The following is a 14,916-nucleotide window of genomic DNA, read 5'->3' as shown; positions in this document are numbered from 1 at the left end:
AACAGGCAGGGTCTCTCTGGCCCAGGACAGAGGGTGTTTGAATATGGCTCGCCAGCCCACTGGGTGATAAAAAGTTCATGATCTGTCCCCACGTTCAAAAAGGTTGGACACCCCTGAACTAGACGACCTCCTGAGGTCCCTTCCAACCCTCATTTTCTGTGATTCTAAATCCTCTAAGGCATTTTTGAAAGACACACTCTAAATTAAGGTTCAATATATAACTTTAGGGTTAAATTAATTAATGATCCAGTGGTCCAGCACATGACCTTACACAGCAGATGAAAGAGACACTGGGGCTGTGAGGTTGGTTTACAGGTAGAGCAGTTGTTTGGAGAGAGATGCATAACCTTTATGAGTTGTGAAAAATATATTATGCTGGCAGCACTTAAACCCAAACAAAAATCCATGACAAGAGCTGGCTAAAGGCTGAACCAGGATGTTCACATTTATAGAAGTCTGAACAGTGAGCATTAAGAAAAAGTACATAGCATTCCAACCTAATGGAATATCATAGCAACCACAATGAAGGAATGCTATTAAACACAGGCCTTTATTTTCAGGTTGTGTGGATGTTACCTGTGTTGCTCATCTCAATTCAACCTACATAGCTCCCAATTACCAAGGTTTCATGCATCTAAAATTATTTTTACGTATGATTCAGACTGATTTCTAGTGCTATGCTGTGCATCATCTGTCTACTTGTTTTTTGTAGCCCTTTCAATCTACTTAAAATGGTCTATTTCCTTTGTAAACTACAACAGTTAATTCCCTTTTTATGGACAGAAGAGACATACTTTTTGAATTTTTATTTGAAAAGAAGCCAACATTTCCTTTGGTAGTTATAAGTATAAAGTAATAGCTATAAAGCAGCAGTCGAGTAAGTCAGCCAAAACAAAGTTCAAATTATACCAGTTCTCATGGGCAAGGTTCAAAATCCTTTTGTGCTTGGAGTATGCATAACTGTTTCTACTTACTATCTGTAGCTTTTTCTTATCCTTGTTAGCATTGCTGTGTGCAGCCTCAATTGCAGTATGATGCTTCCATGCCAGTTCTTCCAAGGTCTTAGAATGAGCCTCCTTTAACTGTGCAGCCTCTCCTTCCAATCTTGTTTGCAGTTTTATAAGCTCCTTCTCATAGTATTCTCGTTGCGATTCCCTTGCTTCACTTACCTTCTGTAAAAGCCAAACAAATATTGCAAACTCACCTTTGCTTAAGTGTCTTTTTTTTACTTCAAAGTGAAAAAAGCAAAAAACCACTACAACATTTTTACTGACAACACACAAACACCCATTACACCACAAAATACACTAGACTCAAAAACCTTTTACAATTATAGAGAGGCAGGGGTGTCACACTCACCTGGCCCTGAAGGCTGAATGAGCATTGCTGGGTCAGTTTGTGGGCCACATAAAACATGCACCACCTCTGCTCCAGGGCTCGCCCTGCACCCAACATGTGGACTGGACCCAGCACTGCATCCAGCACAAAGTGGTCCGGGACACAAGCTGTATGCAGCACCTCACTGGACTGACCCTGTGCACTGGCTCCAGGGCCATCCTGGATCAGACCATAGGCAGCCCTGTACTGTGTGCACTGAATGCAGAGTAAGCCTTGGGGCTGGTGCATGCTGCACTCAGTATACAGGCGGGAAGGCTGTGCACACTGCACATGGCATGAGGTGTGCCCTGCATGCTGCCTGCAACACAGCCTGATTCAGATCAGGTCCAGAGCCAATGTGCAGAGCTGGTCTGGCATGGCTGCTGCATGCAGCATGTGGTCCAGACTGATCCCTGTGCTGTACGTAGCACACAGAGTGCTGGGTCTAGCCACATGCAGGTCCCACATGGTTACTAGGGTTGGTTCAGAGATCCATGGGTCAGTTAATACAGCTCTATGGGCCAGGTCTAGCTTGTTGACTTTATGTTTGCCCCCTCATATAGGTAAAGAATTAGATGTTAAAATCTATGATCTCTTTTTGTGCTATGTTGTCTCGTGTAGAAATAGAAGAATTCTTAGAAATGTAAGACTTTTGTTTGTTTGTCTGAAATAGAAAAATCTATTTTTTTTACCTTCTCCAGTGCCAGAACCTGCTGTCTCTGTCTCTCATCCAGACTCTGTGTTTTGCTTTGCAACAGATTCCTTTCCTCTTCCAATTGAGATAGCTTTTCTTTTAATCTAGATTTTTCTGTTTCCACATCTCTTATTGTAACTTCCTGTGTCATTTGAGTAGCTTGAAGCATCCCAATATGGCCTACAAAAAGAAAACTGCTATTTAACATCTCAGATATGAAGGTTCTTACCTGTAACTAAAGTTCTGCAAAAGGGACTCTGTACATTCATGGGATGCTCGAGAGGTGAAGCTCTAATGGTGCAATCTTCTCATAACGCTTATTATTTGAGTGCTCTCATGGCCCTTCCTTCACTTGAACATCTGATGGCAGAGTTCCAAAAAAGGGTATGACATTCTGCTTGCCTCCAATGAAGGGGATTCTATAACTTTCCTTAGCACTTTATTTCACTTTCCTACTGTTCTTACAGTAAGGAATTTTTCTGAGACTTAATCTAAATCTGCTTCGCTGCAGTTTAAGCCCATTGCTTTATGTCCTGCCCCATGCAGCAAGGAACCATTGTTCTTTTCCTTTGGGGGAAGCTTTAAAATACTTAAAAACTTCTGTCATGTCTCCCCCTTAATTTCTTTTCCTCTAAATGCAAATACTTTGTTCTCTCAACCACCCCTCTATTTCTACATCCAAGTGATTAATAAAAAAAAAGTCATACCAGAACAGAACCCTATGGAATCCCACTTGAAAATCCCTGCCCTTCGGATACCAATCCATTAGTAATTATTTGCTTGTGATTATTTAACCATTTAGCATTACTATTATTCAGGCCACACTTCTCCAGTGGACTTATGAGAATGTCATGTGGGACTATATCTAAAGCCTTACTAAAGTTCAAGTACCATTATGTTGACTGCATTCCCTTCAACCACTCAACTAGCTACCCTGTAAAAGATGGAAATCAAATAGGTTTGACATGATTTGTTCTTAATCAATCTATGCTGGCCACTAGGGTCACCCCTTCCTCTTTCATATATTTGCAAATTGATGGATTTCTTATTTGCTCTGGTAACTTCTCAAGTATTGAAGTCAGGCTATCCAGTCTGTAACTCCCTGTGTTCTCCTTTTTCCCTTTTGTAAAGACAGGTAGTATGTTAGCCCATCTAACTGGCTCAGGGGAAAACTAGGAGCAACTGTCATAAACTCCTAGAAGAAGGTTTTAGACTGGATACAAGGAAAAACTTCTTCATGGTTTGTGTGACCAGACTCTGGAATAGACTCCCAGAAGGGGTGGTGCAGGCACCTACCCTGGAGAACTTCAAAAGGAGACTGGACGCACACCTTGCTGGGGTTATTTGACCCCAGCAGTCTTTCCTGCCCAGAGCAGGGAGGCTGGATCTGATGTTCTCACAAGGTGCCTTCCAGCCTTAAACTTCTGTGAATCTCCAATCCTCTGGCACAAGTAGACATATAGAGGAATCCAAATGAATATATCTCAGTGAGGGAAAGAATATTTGCGCTGAAGAACAATGTTTATCCAAAAGCAAATGGTATAACTGGCTGTGAATAAATTTAAACCAGAAATTAGAAGGTTTCTAACCATTAGAGCAATGATTCTAAAACAGCCTTCGTATTAGAGTTGTGGAGTCAACTCCCCCCTTCCCCCCCAACCCAATCCCTAACTACTTTTAAAATGGAATCCAGTAAGTTTATAAGCTTCTAACTGTTGCTTTTGAGAGAGCACTCCAGGCATAGCTACTCCTAGAGTATCCCTGATGAATATTTATCCAAACTCTTCTTGAATATATCCAACGATGGAGGTTCCACAACTTCCCTAGGCAGTCTGTTCCACTGTCTTACTGTCCTAACAGTGAAGAATTTTTTCTTGCTATCCAGGGTAAACCTACTTTACTGCAACTTCAAGCCATTGGTCCATGTTCTGCTCTCTGCAACAACAGAGAAAAGGTGCTCTCCCTCTTCTTTCTGGTAGCCCTTGAGATATTTGAAGATTGCTATGATGTCCCCTCTTGGGCGCCTATTCTGCAAGCTGACCTTTCAATCTTTCTTCATATAGCTTGCTTCCAAGCCCTTTTTGTCACCTATGCCTAGATGCTCTTTAACTTCTCCATGTCTTTTTAAAATGTGAAGCCCAAACTATACATGATACTCTAGAGGAGGCCTAACTGGTGCCGAGTAAAGAGGCACTGTCACCTCCTGCGTCTAGCATCTAATGCTCCTATTGATGCAGCCCAAAACAGCATTTGCATTCTGTGTAGCTGTGCCACATCACAGACTCATATTGAGTTTGTGATCCACCAAAACTCTTAGGGCACCTATACATGAGCACAGAGACTGCTCCAATGCACTAGAATTCCAGCGTGTCGGAGCAGACTCAGTTGAGTCTGCTGGAGCGTGGCAATTACCACACTCCAGCAGTCCCCTGCATTTTATGTATCTGCATCCCCACATTTAAAAATGGTGATGGGGTGCTTGAAGTAAAGCTTGTTGAATGAGGTTTAATTCAAGTGCCCCCACCTGCCATTTTTAAGTGCGGAGACACTGATACATGAGATGTGGCTGTGCTTTAATTACAGCGGTTCTTGGAGAGGCTTTAAGGCACTAATTAGAGCTAATTTAATTAGAGCAGTTAATTAAAGCACCCCTTTCCCCAGAGCACGTGTAAAAGTACCCCTAATACTTCTCTGTAGTGCTGCCATTCAGCCAATTGTCCCCCTCTTGTATATGTAGCTTTAATTATTCTTCCCAAAGAGCAGCACTTTACATTTGTCAGCCTGAACTTCATCCTGTTGGCTTCTGCCCAGCTTTCCATTCTATCATGATCCTTTTTAATTGGGCTCCTGCCTACCAGCGTGTTCACAATTCTATGTCCCTGTGGACCTGATGTATGGGGTTTATAATTTTCCTTTAAAGAAGGATCTGTGTAATGATAAGACTATGTAATGATAGTGTCCTTGTAATATTTCATCAAGTGGCAGTGAAGAAATAATGCAGAATGTCCCAGCACTCCTATTCTTTGATGTCAGATATTCTATCATAATATTTTGCCATTTGAAAGTATTCCTTTTATCTATCAATCAGTAAGTTGTGCTAGTAAACCATCTTTTAACACATATGATCCACTTCCTAGGAGGAGAGAGACCTATCCTTGCTGTAGTCATTATATGATTATAAATTTGAATGCAGATTTGAAGTAGTTCAAGCTGGAAACAGTACTGGCCTCAATAGATATGTCACAGAAAATGGGAGAAAAAAGCACTTCCAACAGAATGGCCTGGGAAGGAAGAAGCTGTCTTAGGGGAAAAAGTGAAACCTGAAGAGAAACCTTCAACTAAGGGAAGACTTTTTCCTTTTTCTTTTAGGCTGCCAGTTGGACAGCCCCAATCTAAAATGATAGTGTGGATCATTCAATACTACAATGTGAGATGTGGTAACAGAGGTCAGTATGTTGGAGAGGATCTTAACAGTGATTTTTAGATTCCATAGGGTTAGAAATGAAATAATAGTATCCATAATCATAAATCCTAAAATTCAGAACTGGTTTTGATCTTTCTGTGAGCTCTTGTTACATATGACAAAGAAAGATGGAAATTGAACTTCCCTTAAGCAAACAGATTCCTCACAGGGGTACCTGAAATTTGGTACTCGATAGAATAAGAGGGCACAGCTATTAAATCTTAGCTTATGCCATTTTAGATTCTCTAGAAGATCTACAGATCTGGGTTTGGGCAAAGAAACCTACTGAAAAGTTTACTTTAAGACTCTTTATAGATACTGTCTTATTTATAGTTCTCCTCTAAAAACAAGAGCTCTCACACATAACACTCTCAAAATGGGAATTCTTGAGATATGTCTTACATATAGGTCTTCACAGCTTCAGTTGTTCCTGTTTATTAGACAACTGACTCACGGGATGTGCCAGTGATGTGGTGTGACACTGGAACTTTCTTGCATCAGTGCCCTTCCCCTCAGAGTTTACTTTTTAGTAGGTTTCTCTTAGTGTAGGAGACAACTGTGTGAATCAGTTGTCCAATAAACAGAAACCACTGAAACTGTAGAGAACTATATGCAAGAAAGACCTCAAGAATTCCCATTTGAGAGTGTTAACTATGAGAGCTCTTGTTTTTAAAGAAGTACATATAAGGCACTTCTTGGTTTCAAAATCCCACACCCTGCAATAGAATTCAAAACCATGGAGTCCATCTGCTATTCAGACTCCTGGTAAGAAGATAAGGAAAGGAAGATCAGATTTATGCCAGTATTATAGACAAAGTTGGAAGACAGGTGCCCCTTTGGGAATTCTTTCCCAGGCTAAATCAAATGGAAATCTTTCTTTTTTGTTAACTAAGTCCTCAGAGGTGGACTTAGTTTTCCTCGCTGATCAGCTTTCATCTACGTCAGGCTTGTCCAACATATGGCTCGCAGGCCGCCAAGCCATTTTATCTGGCCTATGGCGGTGGCGGCAGAGAGTGGAGCTGCAGCGGCAGGGCTGCTGCAGAGCATGGAGCCATGGTGGCGCGCAGAGCCACGGAGGCGGAGCACAGAGCCACGGCGGTGGAGCGCAGAGCCGTGGTGGCAGCAGTGGTGGAGCGCAGAGCCATGGCGGCGGAGCGCGGAGCTGTGGCGGCGGCGGTGGAACGCAGAGCCTCAGCGGCGGAGGGGCTGCTGCGGAGCACAGAGCTGCGGCAGCAGCAATGGAGCGCAGAGCCATGGTGGCAGCAGTCGCAGGGCTGCTGCGGAGCGCAGAGCCATGGCAGTGGAGCACAGAGCCGTGGTGGCAGCTGGGGTGGAGCGCAGAGCCATGGCGGCGGAGCGCGGAGCCACGGTGGCAGTGAGGCGGGCAGGGTCGGTCTGCGGGCGCAGCCGGCAGCGAGAGGAGGGGAGTTGCTTACCCCTGTGGGGCCCAGCTCATCAGTGCGCTGGGTCCTGTCGCAGCTGCCCTGAGGGCTGCGCCAGCCGCACCTGATTGGATGAGCTGGGGAAGGGTTCTGTCCCCAGCACATGGCCGGCGGAGCTGCAGCATGGCCCGCGCCCTGCCTGCATGCGTGGTGGATGGAGGCATGAGGGAAGTTCCCACGTGGAGCTGGGGGTCCTCGGGGCTGGCTGGGGCGGACGGAGGCATGGGGTAAGTTCCCATGTGGAGCTGGGGGCACCTTGGGGCTGGGCTGGATGGAGGCACGGGGGAAGATCCCGTGCAGAGCTGGGGGCACCTCGGGGCCGGTCCATGGCAGACGGAGGCATGGGGTAAGTTCGTGTGCGGAGCTGGGAGCCCTTTGGGGCCGGGTTGGGGCTGTGTGTGTGTGTGTGCATGCATGTGTGCATGCATGAGCATGTGTGTGCGCTTCCCAGCACATCCCATTAGCTGCTTTGGCTCTGTCTGCTGCAACACACGTGTGCTTGGAAGCACACACACATGCACCTGCATGCACATACGCACACACCCAACCCCCCAGCTCCCAGATTCCCACCAATCTGGTACTTTTGCTTAAATTTTCTCCAGTGGCTGCGACACTGAGACAGCCTATAAAATCTGGGACTGTCTCAGCCAGTCCAGGATATATGGTCATCCTACGGATAAATAGTCTAGATTATTTTTGTTGATTTTTTTTTTTTTAATGATACACTAATTCCTATTGAATTTCAGAAAAGTACCTTGGGTGGGCCCAGGGACAACATACTCAGGCATTTTCAGTTCTTTCTCCTTTCTTTCTCATTTTCTCCTGTCTTTTTCATTAGGTACATTCCTACCTTTTAATGCCACCATCTCTTTTGGTTCAGATACTCAGAGTTGCTAATTCGCAAGATAGTGGTGGAAAAATTTTGGCTGGAGCTGAAACCAGTGAGAAGCTACAGCTCTCTAACAGATTTTAGCAAGGGAAATCACTTTTGTTGATTGCTTGCCCATTTCTCCAGCTCCTGAACAGAGGAGCTGATTGGGGCTGTTCAAGAAGGAGGTGTGTCAAAGGTCACGTGACATCACTTCCCGATGTGATGTCACTTCCTGTGAGGTCTTTGAATATGGCTCACTGGCCCACTGGGTGATAAAAAGTTCGTGATCCGGCCCCACATTCAAAAAGGTTGGACACCTCTGATCTACGTAAAGAAGTTACAAAGAGCTCCAGAGTTTACATAACTCAAATAATCTAGAAGTGATCACTGGCAGAACAGGTTTTGCATTTGGCTACTCCCAAAATTCCTCAATAATTTCATTAGTATTTCAATAAATGAAATACATTGCCTCCTGTTTATACCATGTTTCTTAGTATCTTTTGTCTTTAGTGTCAGATGAAAGCAGAACCGAAGAGACCAAGTGAACAAGAAGATGATTTTAATTTTCCTAAATGGCAGATTCATGGAGAAGGATATTGAGAGTAGGCACCAGAATGAACAAAATGCTGTAGGCAGCTGTGATTGCACTGAAGCTATAATATGCAGCGCCATTGCTGCCCAAAAATGGGCCATGCAATCAATCCCCAAAATGTGGAAAACTTATTTGGTATTTTGGGAGGTAATGGCATCTCTCAAAAGTTTTATCAAATATTTTACTTCTTGCCCAAAAACTGAAGCTTTGACAAGCCTGTCAATGAAAATCGATGCCTATTATGGAAGAATGTTTTCCCCCAGTGCTTCACAGGAAGGACAAATGAAGTGGGCCGAACAGGAGTTCTTTAGTCTGGTATTTATGTTTTCTCTCTGGGTCAGGTATACATGCCTACCTGTTTAGCATGTGACCCTAAGTGAGGAAAGGGTTACCCTATAGCAGCAATTTGAGGTACTCTGAGATTCTTTTAAGGATGCCATGGATTTCCATGGAATATTAGCTCAGTTAGGTGTGAAGCACCTATGCATGAGTCATACAGTTAAAAACATTCTGCCCTGATGTGGAGTTCTTTCTAACAGAAGAATTGCTCTATTATTTTTCCATAGTCAAAAAATAAGGGAAAGCTAACAGTTGTCATTTTCTGAGGATTGCCTTGAGTCCAACAAGACTCAAGGCAATCCTCAGTCTCAGTGGTCCAACAAAGTTGAAAACCACTGCCCTACACAGCCTTTAAAATGTAGGCAGGTCCTCATTGGAGCCTTGCTAACCTAATGGAAGCCACATGACCAATGTCAGATTGTTCTCCTGCCTTGTCAATAGGCAAACAAAAATCAGGAGAAATAAAACAGGGACTAGAGCAGGGGTAGCCAACCTGCGGCTCCAGAGCCACATGTGACTCTTCAGAAGTTAATGTGCGCCTTCTTGAATCTTTATACAAGCATACAGTGACCAGTTTCCAAATGGTATAGAAATAGAAATGGAAGCTGGTCCCCGTGTGCTTGTGCAAAGATTCAAAGACACACATATTAACTTTTGAAGAGCCACATGTGGCTCTGGAGCCGCAGGTTGGCCACCCCAGACTAGAGAAATACTAACAACTTATTAACCATCTAAAAATGTTTTCAAAATGTTTTCAAAGTGGCCAAAAGTTTCAGCCTGACAGCAGAAGCCCTATCTTGAGCCAAAAGTGGTTAAGAGGAACTGAGAAACAGGAAGTACATAGCATCTTGTTAGGCCTTTGGGGCAAAACTCAAATAGAAGCAGGACACGTGCACACTGCACAGGTACTGCTAAGGCAAAAAGTCTCTGAACCTGTGTGCTTGAGGCACATGCACACTTGCAGGTGAATTTGGACAAGAATCTTAAGTAAAAATGCATACTGAATAAGCTTTAAAAAAAAAAAAAAAAGAAAGAAATACAAATCTTTCAGAACCTTTTACAATAATGTAAAATACCTTTTAGGCACTGCATATCTGCATAATTTAAAATACAAAATGGAAAGAGAAAGATTACATTAATCTTGAATTAATATTTGAGGTTCATTTATAGACTAAATACATATAAAGCCATACAGACATACATACTGGCTTTGAGTACAAGATCGGTGGCCTGCTGCTGTAAGCGTTCCCGAGCAGCTGCTAGCTCACTTTCCACCTCTTTGTGCTTGCTTAACAGTGATATTTCTTCCTCCTTGACATCGTCTAGTTGTTTTTGAAGAACCTATGAAAACAAAGTACAAAATTTGTTATTAAACTTAACAAGCACACATTAAAATATAGATACTGAAACACCTCTGGCATATATAAACAAAGTTCTGCATACATTAAAAATAATCACAAACTATCATCTTCTTCTGTTGGCGATTTTAACACTAAGTGCTATAAAAAGAACATTTGCAGAAATGCAAAGCTATCTGATTCCTGCATAACAATCTAATCTAAAATCCTATACTACATGGACGATATAGCTCTTTATTATAATTACTGCATTTCCAAGAATTTGGAGACTCCAAAAGTAATTTTCAACAGTTCATGCAGTAGTTCAGATCTATTTTTTCTTAATGTAGCATTAAAAAATAAGCATGCAGCCATGTAAAGTCTGTTATACCAGGGAAAAACTAATTTTTCATTTGCTAGCTGAGTTTTTATTTAGTAACAAAAAATGGGTTAGCTACCATCCAATACATTTTTCCCACAACCTGAACTTGAAAAAGAACACCCTACAGAGCTTAATTCTTTACCTGTTGCCTTAAAATAAAAAAAAAAAGGAAAAACCCTCCTAATTGTACTGCTGTCAATAAGTAATACATTTGTTGCTAACGTCGGGTAAAACCTGACTTCCTGCACTAAAACATTAAAGAAAAATTCTTCAAAAATGACAAGAAAAGGTGCAGTATAAATAACAAAGGTAAGGATTTTTGTCATGACACTGATCTACACTTCTGAAGGGAAATGTGACATAAGAAGCCATACAAAGAACAAGAGAAAGAGGCAAAAGAACAAGCAAGCTATGCACTAAACAGTGAAGACTGGTATGTAATTTTTATATCTTCTCTAAGATCAAAGGAGATAACAGTCCTGGAAAGCACTTGAAATGCATAGAAGCAGTAGGTTAAGAATGCTATTTTAGTAAATATTAATTGGAATGTTATTCAGCATGACTATGCATGTTTTAAGTCCCAGAAAGAACAGTTTTTCCTATTAAGTATTCAAAAAGAATAATCCCACATAAAATATTGCGGGGGGGCGGGGAGAGGAAATCAACACACACTTGACTTGTAGTTTAAGTGAAAAATTTATGCTATTACAATCTTAAATACAGATCTTCAAGCACAGAAATTAGGAATATCACTGTTTCGATTTAAATCCTAAATTTATCCCCTTGTTTACATATATTGTAAGTGTGTATTTCATCACACAGCAAGTAACAGTGGAAAAAGAGAAATACTGCATTTCAATAATATTAATTGTAGTGCTACCAGGTAGTATATTTGATGTATTTTCTGTAATACACCAAAATATTTGTTAAAAGATCATTAAGGTTGCAAGTCAAGCACCAAGAAATTAGGAAATATTTAGTTGTCAGAACAACCTTTTGTTGTTTCCTTTGTATGTGCGCATTGTGTAGAGTCTTTAATCATATGATCACGTACAACTTTTTTCACTGCTTATTCAGTGTATCCAGATGGACCATGCTTACAGGATGGGTCTTCAAGAGGAGGTTAGATGAGTATCTAGCTGGGGTCATCTAGACCCAGCCCTCTTTCCTGCTTATGCAGGGGGTCGGACTCGATGATCTATTGAGGTCCCTTCCGACCCTAGCATCTATGAATCTATCTATCTATGACTCTATGATGAGCAGCTATTCAATATTTGGCTCTAGCCTAACTGTTTAGCATGTGACCCAGGCTTTATTTATGGCAGAGCACCCAAGGCTAACATGATACAAAGATTTACTAGTTTTCTTAGGAGATTTTCTATTGGGCTCATCAATACAGTATCTTGGTGCTTCACAAGCATATATTTTCAATGCAGCTCATGAAATAAGAGGCTGTTACTATGTACATTTTACATATAGGAAGCTAAGAAACATAGAAAGCAAGGTCTAATGATCTGGGGTGAACAATATGAAAGGAATAAGCACTTAGAATTACACTTTACGGACACTTACAGACTTGAAAATAAAAATAAAAACCAGCACTTCAAGCTCGGCGCACCTCCTGCCCCACACCAAGTGCAGCACATGCCCAGAAGAGGCAGCACATTAGTTGGACCCAGCTTGCCCAGCACCTGTATAAATTGGGCACTTCAGTTGGGGAGGGTTTTCTCCCTCCCCAGGGTTTTCAGCTGATTTAATCAGCTATTAGATAAAAGCACCAAAAAGCATGCTGAAGCACCTGATCTATATAGATGCTGCAGAGCCTCTATTAAATCAGCTATTAGATAAAGGCGCCAAAAAGCATGCTGAAGCACCTGATCTATATAGATGCTGCAGAGCCAGGTTGAACTAATGTGCTCTCTCTTCTGGTAAAGTGCTGTTTTTTTCATATCTGTCAGGAGGCTACATGTTCAAATTACAGCCCTAATTGACATCAGTTGCTGTTGTGAGCTTTTTTGTATGTTGAGAGACATTGTACAACTCACTTTTCTTCCTCTGGGACTGGTAAGGAATTTTCTAAATTTTCTTAGTCATTTTATGTACCAGGACTAGGCTCTTTTCCATTTTCTCCAAAGCATGTTAGGGACCCAGATGGCTAGGTCAAAAGATTAAGTTTAAACTGTCACAATTTAGCAGATGGCAGGTACTTCTTCTTAATAAACTGGAAGTGCAAATAGACGGACCTAGGAGCCCTCCCCTAAGGGAAGAGATTGGGAAGAGACAGTTTGGGCTAATATCATCTGGTACAGAAGGGAGACAACTACCTTTCATAGTTGTTAGGGTTGGAAGGAACCTATTAGATCATCGAGCCCAACCCCCCCCCTTACCTGGGCAGGAAACATCGAGTCTGACCCCCTGCCCTGGGCTGGAAAGAGTGCTGGGGTCAGATGACCCCAGTCAGGTGTTTGTCCAATCTCCTTTTAAACACCTCCAAGGAAAGGGACACCACCACCTGCCTTGGAAGCCTAGTCCATATTTTAGCAACTCTCACTGTAAAGAGTTTTTTCCTGATGTCTAACTAAATTTGCCCTCTTCCAGTTTGTGGCCATTGTTTCTAGTTACCCCGACAGGCACCCAGGTAAACATTGTATCCCCTATTTCTTGTTGTCCCCCCGATGAGTTTGTAGGCAGCCATGAGATCACCTCTCAGCCATCTCTTGTGGAGGCTGAAGAGGGTCAGGTCTCCCAAACGGTCCACATAGGTTTTTTCTGTAGGCCTTTAACCAGATGAGTGGCCCTCCTCTGAACCCTCTCCAGGCCATCCACATCCCTTCTGAAGTGCGGTGCCCAAAACTGGACGTAGTACTCCAGCTGTGGCCTCACCAATGCCGCATAGAGGGGAAGTATCACGTCCCTAGACCTGTTTGCGATGCCCCTACTTATGCAAGAAAGGGTGAGGTTAGCTTTACTTATTACCTCATCACATTGGTGACTCATGTTCATTTTGGAGTCGACTATGACTCTGAGATCCCTTTCCATAGTTGTGCTACTTAAAATGGTCCCTCCCACGCTGTAGGAGTGTTGATGATTCTTCCTCCCCAGGTGCAACACATGACACTTATCTTTGTTAAACTGCATCCTATTCTCTTCGGCCCATTGCCCTAGCCTGTCCAAATCAACCTGGATTCATTCCCTGCCATCTGGTTTGTGTACCTCTCTCTACAGTTTGGTGTCATCAGCAAACTTGGACAGGGTGCTTTCTACTCCCTCGTCCAAGTCACTAACAAAGATATTGAATACTACCGGTCCCAGGACAGAGCCTTAGGGGACTCCGCTGCCCATGTTACTCCAGGTAGAAACACCCGTCCACCACTATACTGGGCTTACCTAAGGTCCCATTGGGATACATATTTGTATTTGTGTCCAAGAATACAGAATGCAAAGAAATCATTTAGAAGCTCTGTTTTGGCCATTCTATCTGTTACCAGTTATCCTAGTTAGTCCTGAAGAAGCCCTAAATTACCCTGCATCTTCTTTTTGCTTCCTATGTACTTAAATAATGCCTTTTTGTTATCCTTGACTTTTGCTGCCAGCCTAAGCTCCATTTCGGCTTTGGCTCTCCTCACTGTTTCCCTGCAAGATCAAGCCAAGCAGGTATACTCCTCCTTGGTAGCAGCCCCCTGCTTCCACAGCCTGTAGGCCTCTTTTTTTCCCTCCAGGCTCTCCTGGATTTCCCTGCTCCACTAAGAGGGTTTCTTTGCTTTTTGACCCCCTTTTATGTGTACTGGGATGGTCCTTTTCTGTGCCTGCAGGACTAGTCCCTTAAGAAACACCCACCCTTCCTGGGCTTCCATGTTCATTAACACTCCTTAAACTCTTACAAGAGTAGAGCACCTCCTTATCCTGTACAGAAATGGAAGATGGTAAAATTCAAGCAGTGAGCTGGAATGAGATTGAAAGGAGGAAGTACTGACTGCAGCCCTCCCAAATAAGATTAAGGAAAGAATGACTATTGCACTGTACAATTTATTACTAAGTAGGTTCTCAAGTACCTTAATAAAGACACAGCCTAAAGAAACACATCCCTTTTATCTTTTTCTTTTGGCTGAGACGATCCGGTTCTCCAGCACAGTGTTCAGTTGCCTTGACCATAAGGTGATTCTTTTCTTCCTGTAATTTTCTATCTCGTTCAGTGTACAAATGAGGGCAGAAGGGCAGGGAGTGTGGAAAAGGATGTACTACAAACAACAGCCTTGCATACCTCATTTCATAACCCTGACTAAACTACAGGGCAGGTCTAAGATGTGTACTGTTACATAGTTTCAAAGTAGCTAGGGTCAGGAGGGACCTGAACAGATCATCTAGCCTGACCCCCTGCCACAGGCAGGGATGAATGCTGGGGTCACTATATGTTGTAGT

The 14,916-nt window shown here is 42.7% G+C and overlaps 1 protein-coding gene across 9 annotated transcripts in view; it reads right to left on the bottom strand.

Annotated features, from left to right (window-relative positions):
- FAM184A (family with sequence similarity 184 member A) overlaps positions 1 to 14,916 on the bottom strand; it is a 189,913-nt gene that overhangs the window by 144,450 nt on the left and 30,547 nt on the right. For all 9 annotated transcript variants that reach the window (XR_003091708.1, XR_003091710.1, XR_003091709.1 and 6 more), the window contains 3 exons: positions 9,984 to 10,119; positions 2,070 to 2,251; positions 975 to 1,172 (listed from right to left, as the gene is read on the bottom strand). Coding sequence is in view for 6 of the 9 variants with exons in the window: in XM_025191337.1 (XP_025047122.1) it covers positions 975 to 1,172; positions 2,070 to 2,251; positions 9,984 to 10,119 (516 nt within the window). In the remaining 3 variants the exon portion in view is untranslated. The remainder of the gene's footprint in view (positions 1 to 974; positions 1,173 to 2,069; positions 2,252 to 9,983; positions 10,120 to 14,916) is intronic.

The sequence above is a fragment of the Alligator sinensis genome, unplaced genomic scaffold, assembly GCF_000455745.1.
Source record: "Alligator sinensis unplaced genomic scaffold, ASM45574v1 scaffold1343_1, whole genome shotgun sequence".
NCBI lineage: Eukaryota > Metazoa > Chordata > Crocodylia > Alligatoridae > Alligator > Alligator sinensis.
The sequence above is the reverse complement of the archived record's forward strand: the minus strand, read 5'-3'. Positions and strand labels throughout refer to the sequence as shown.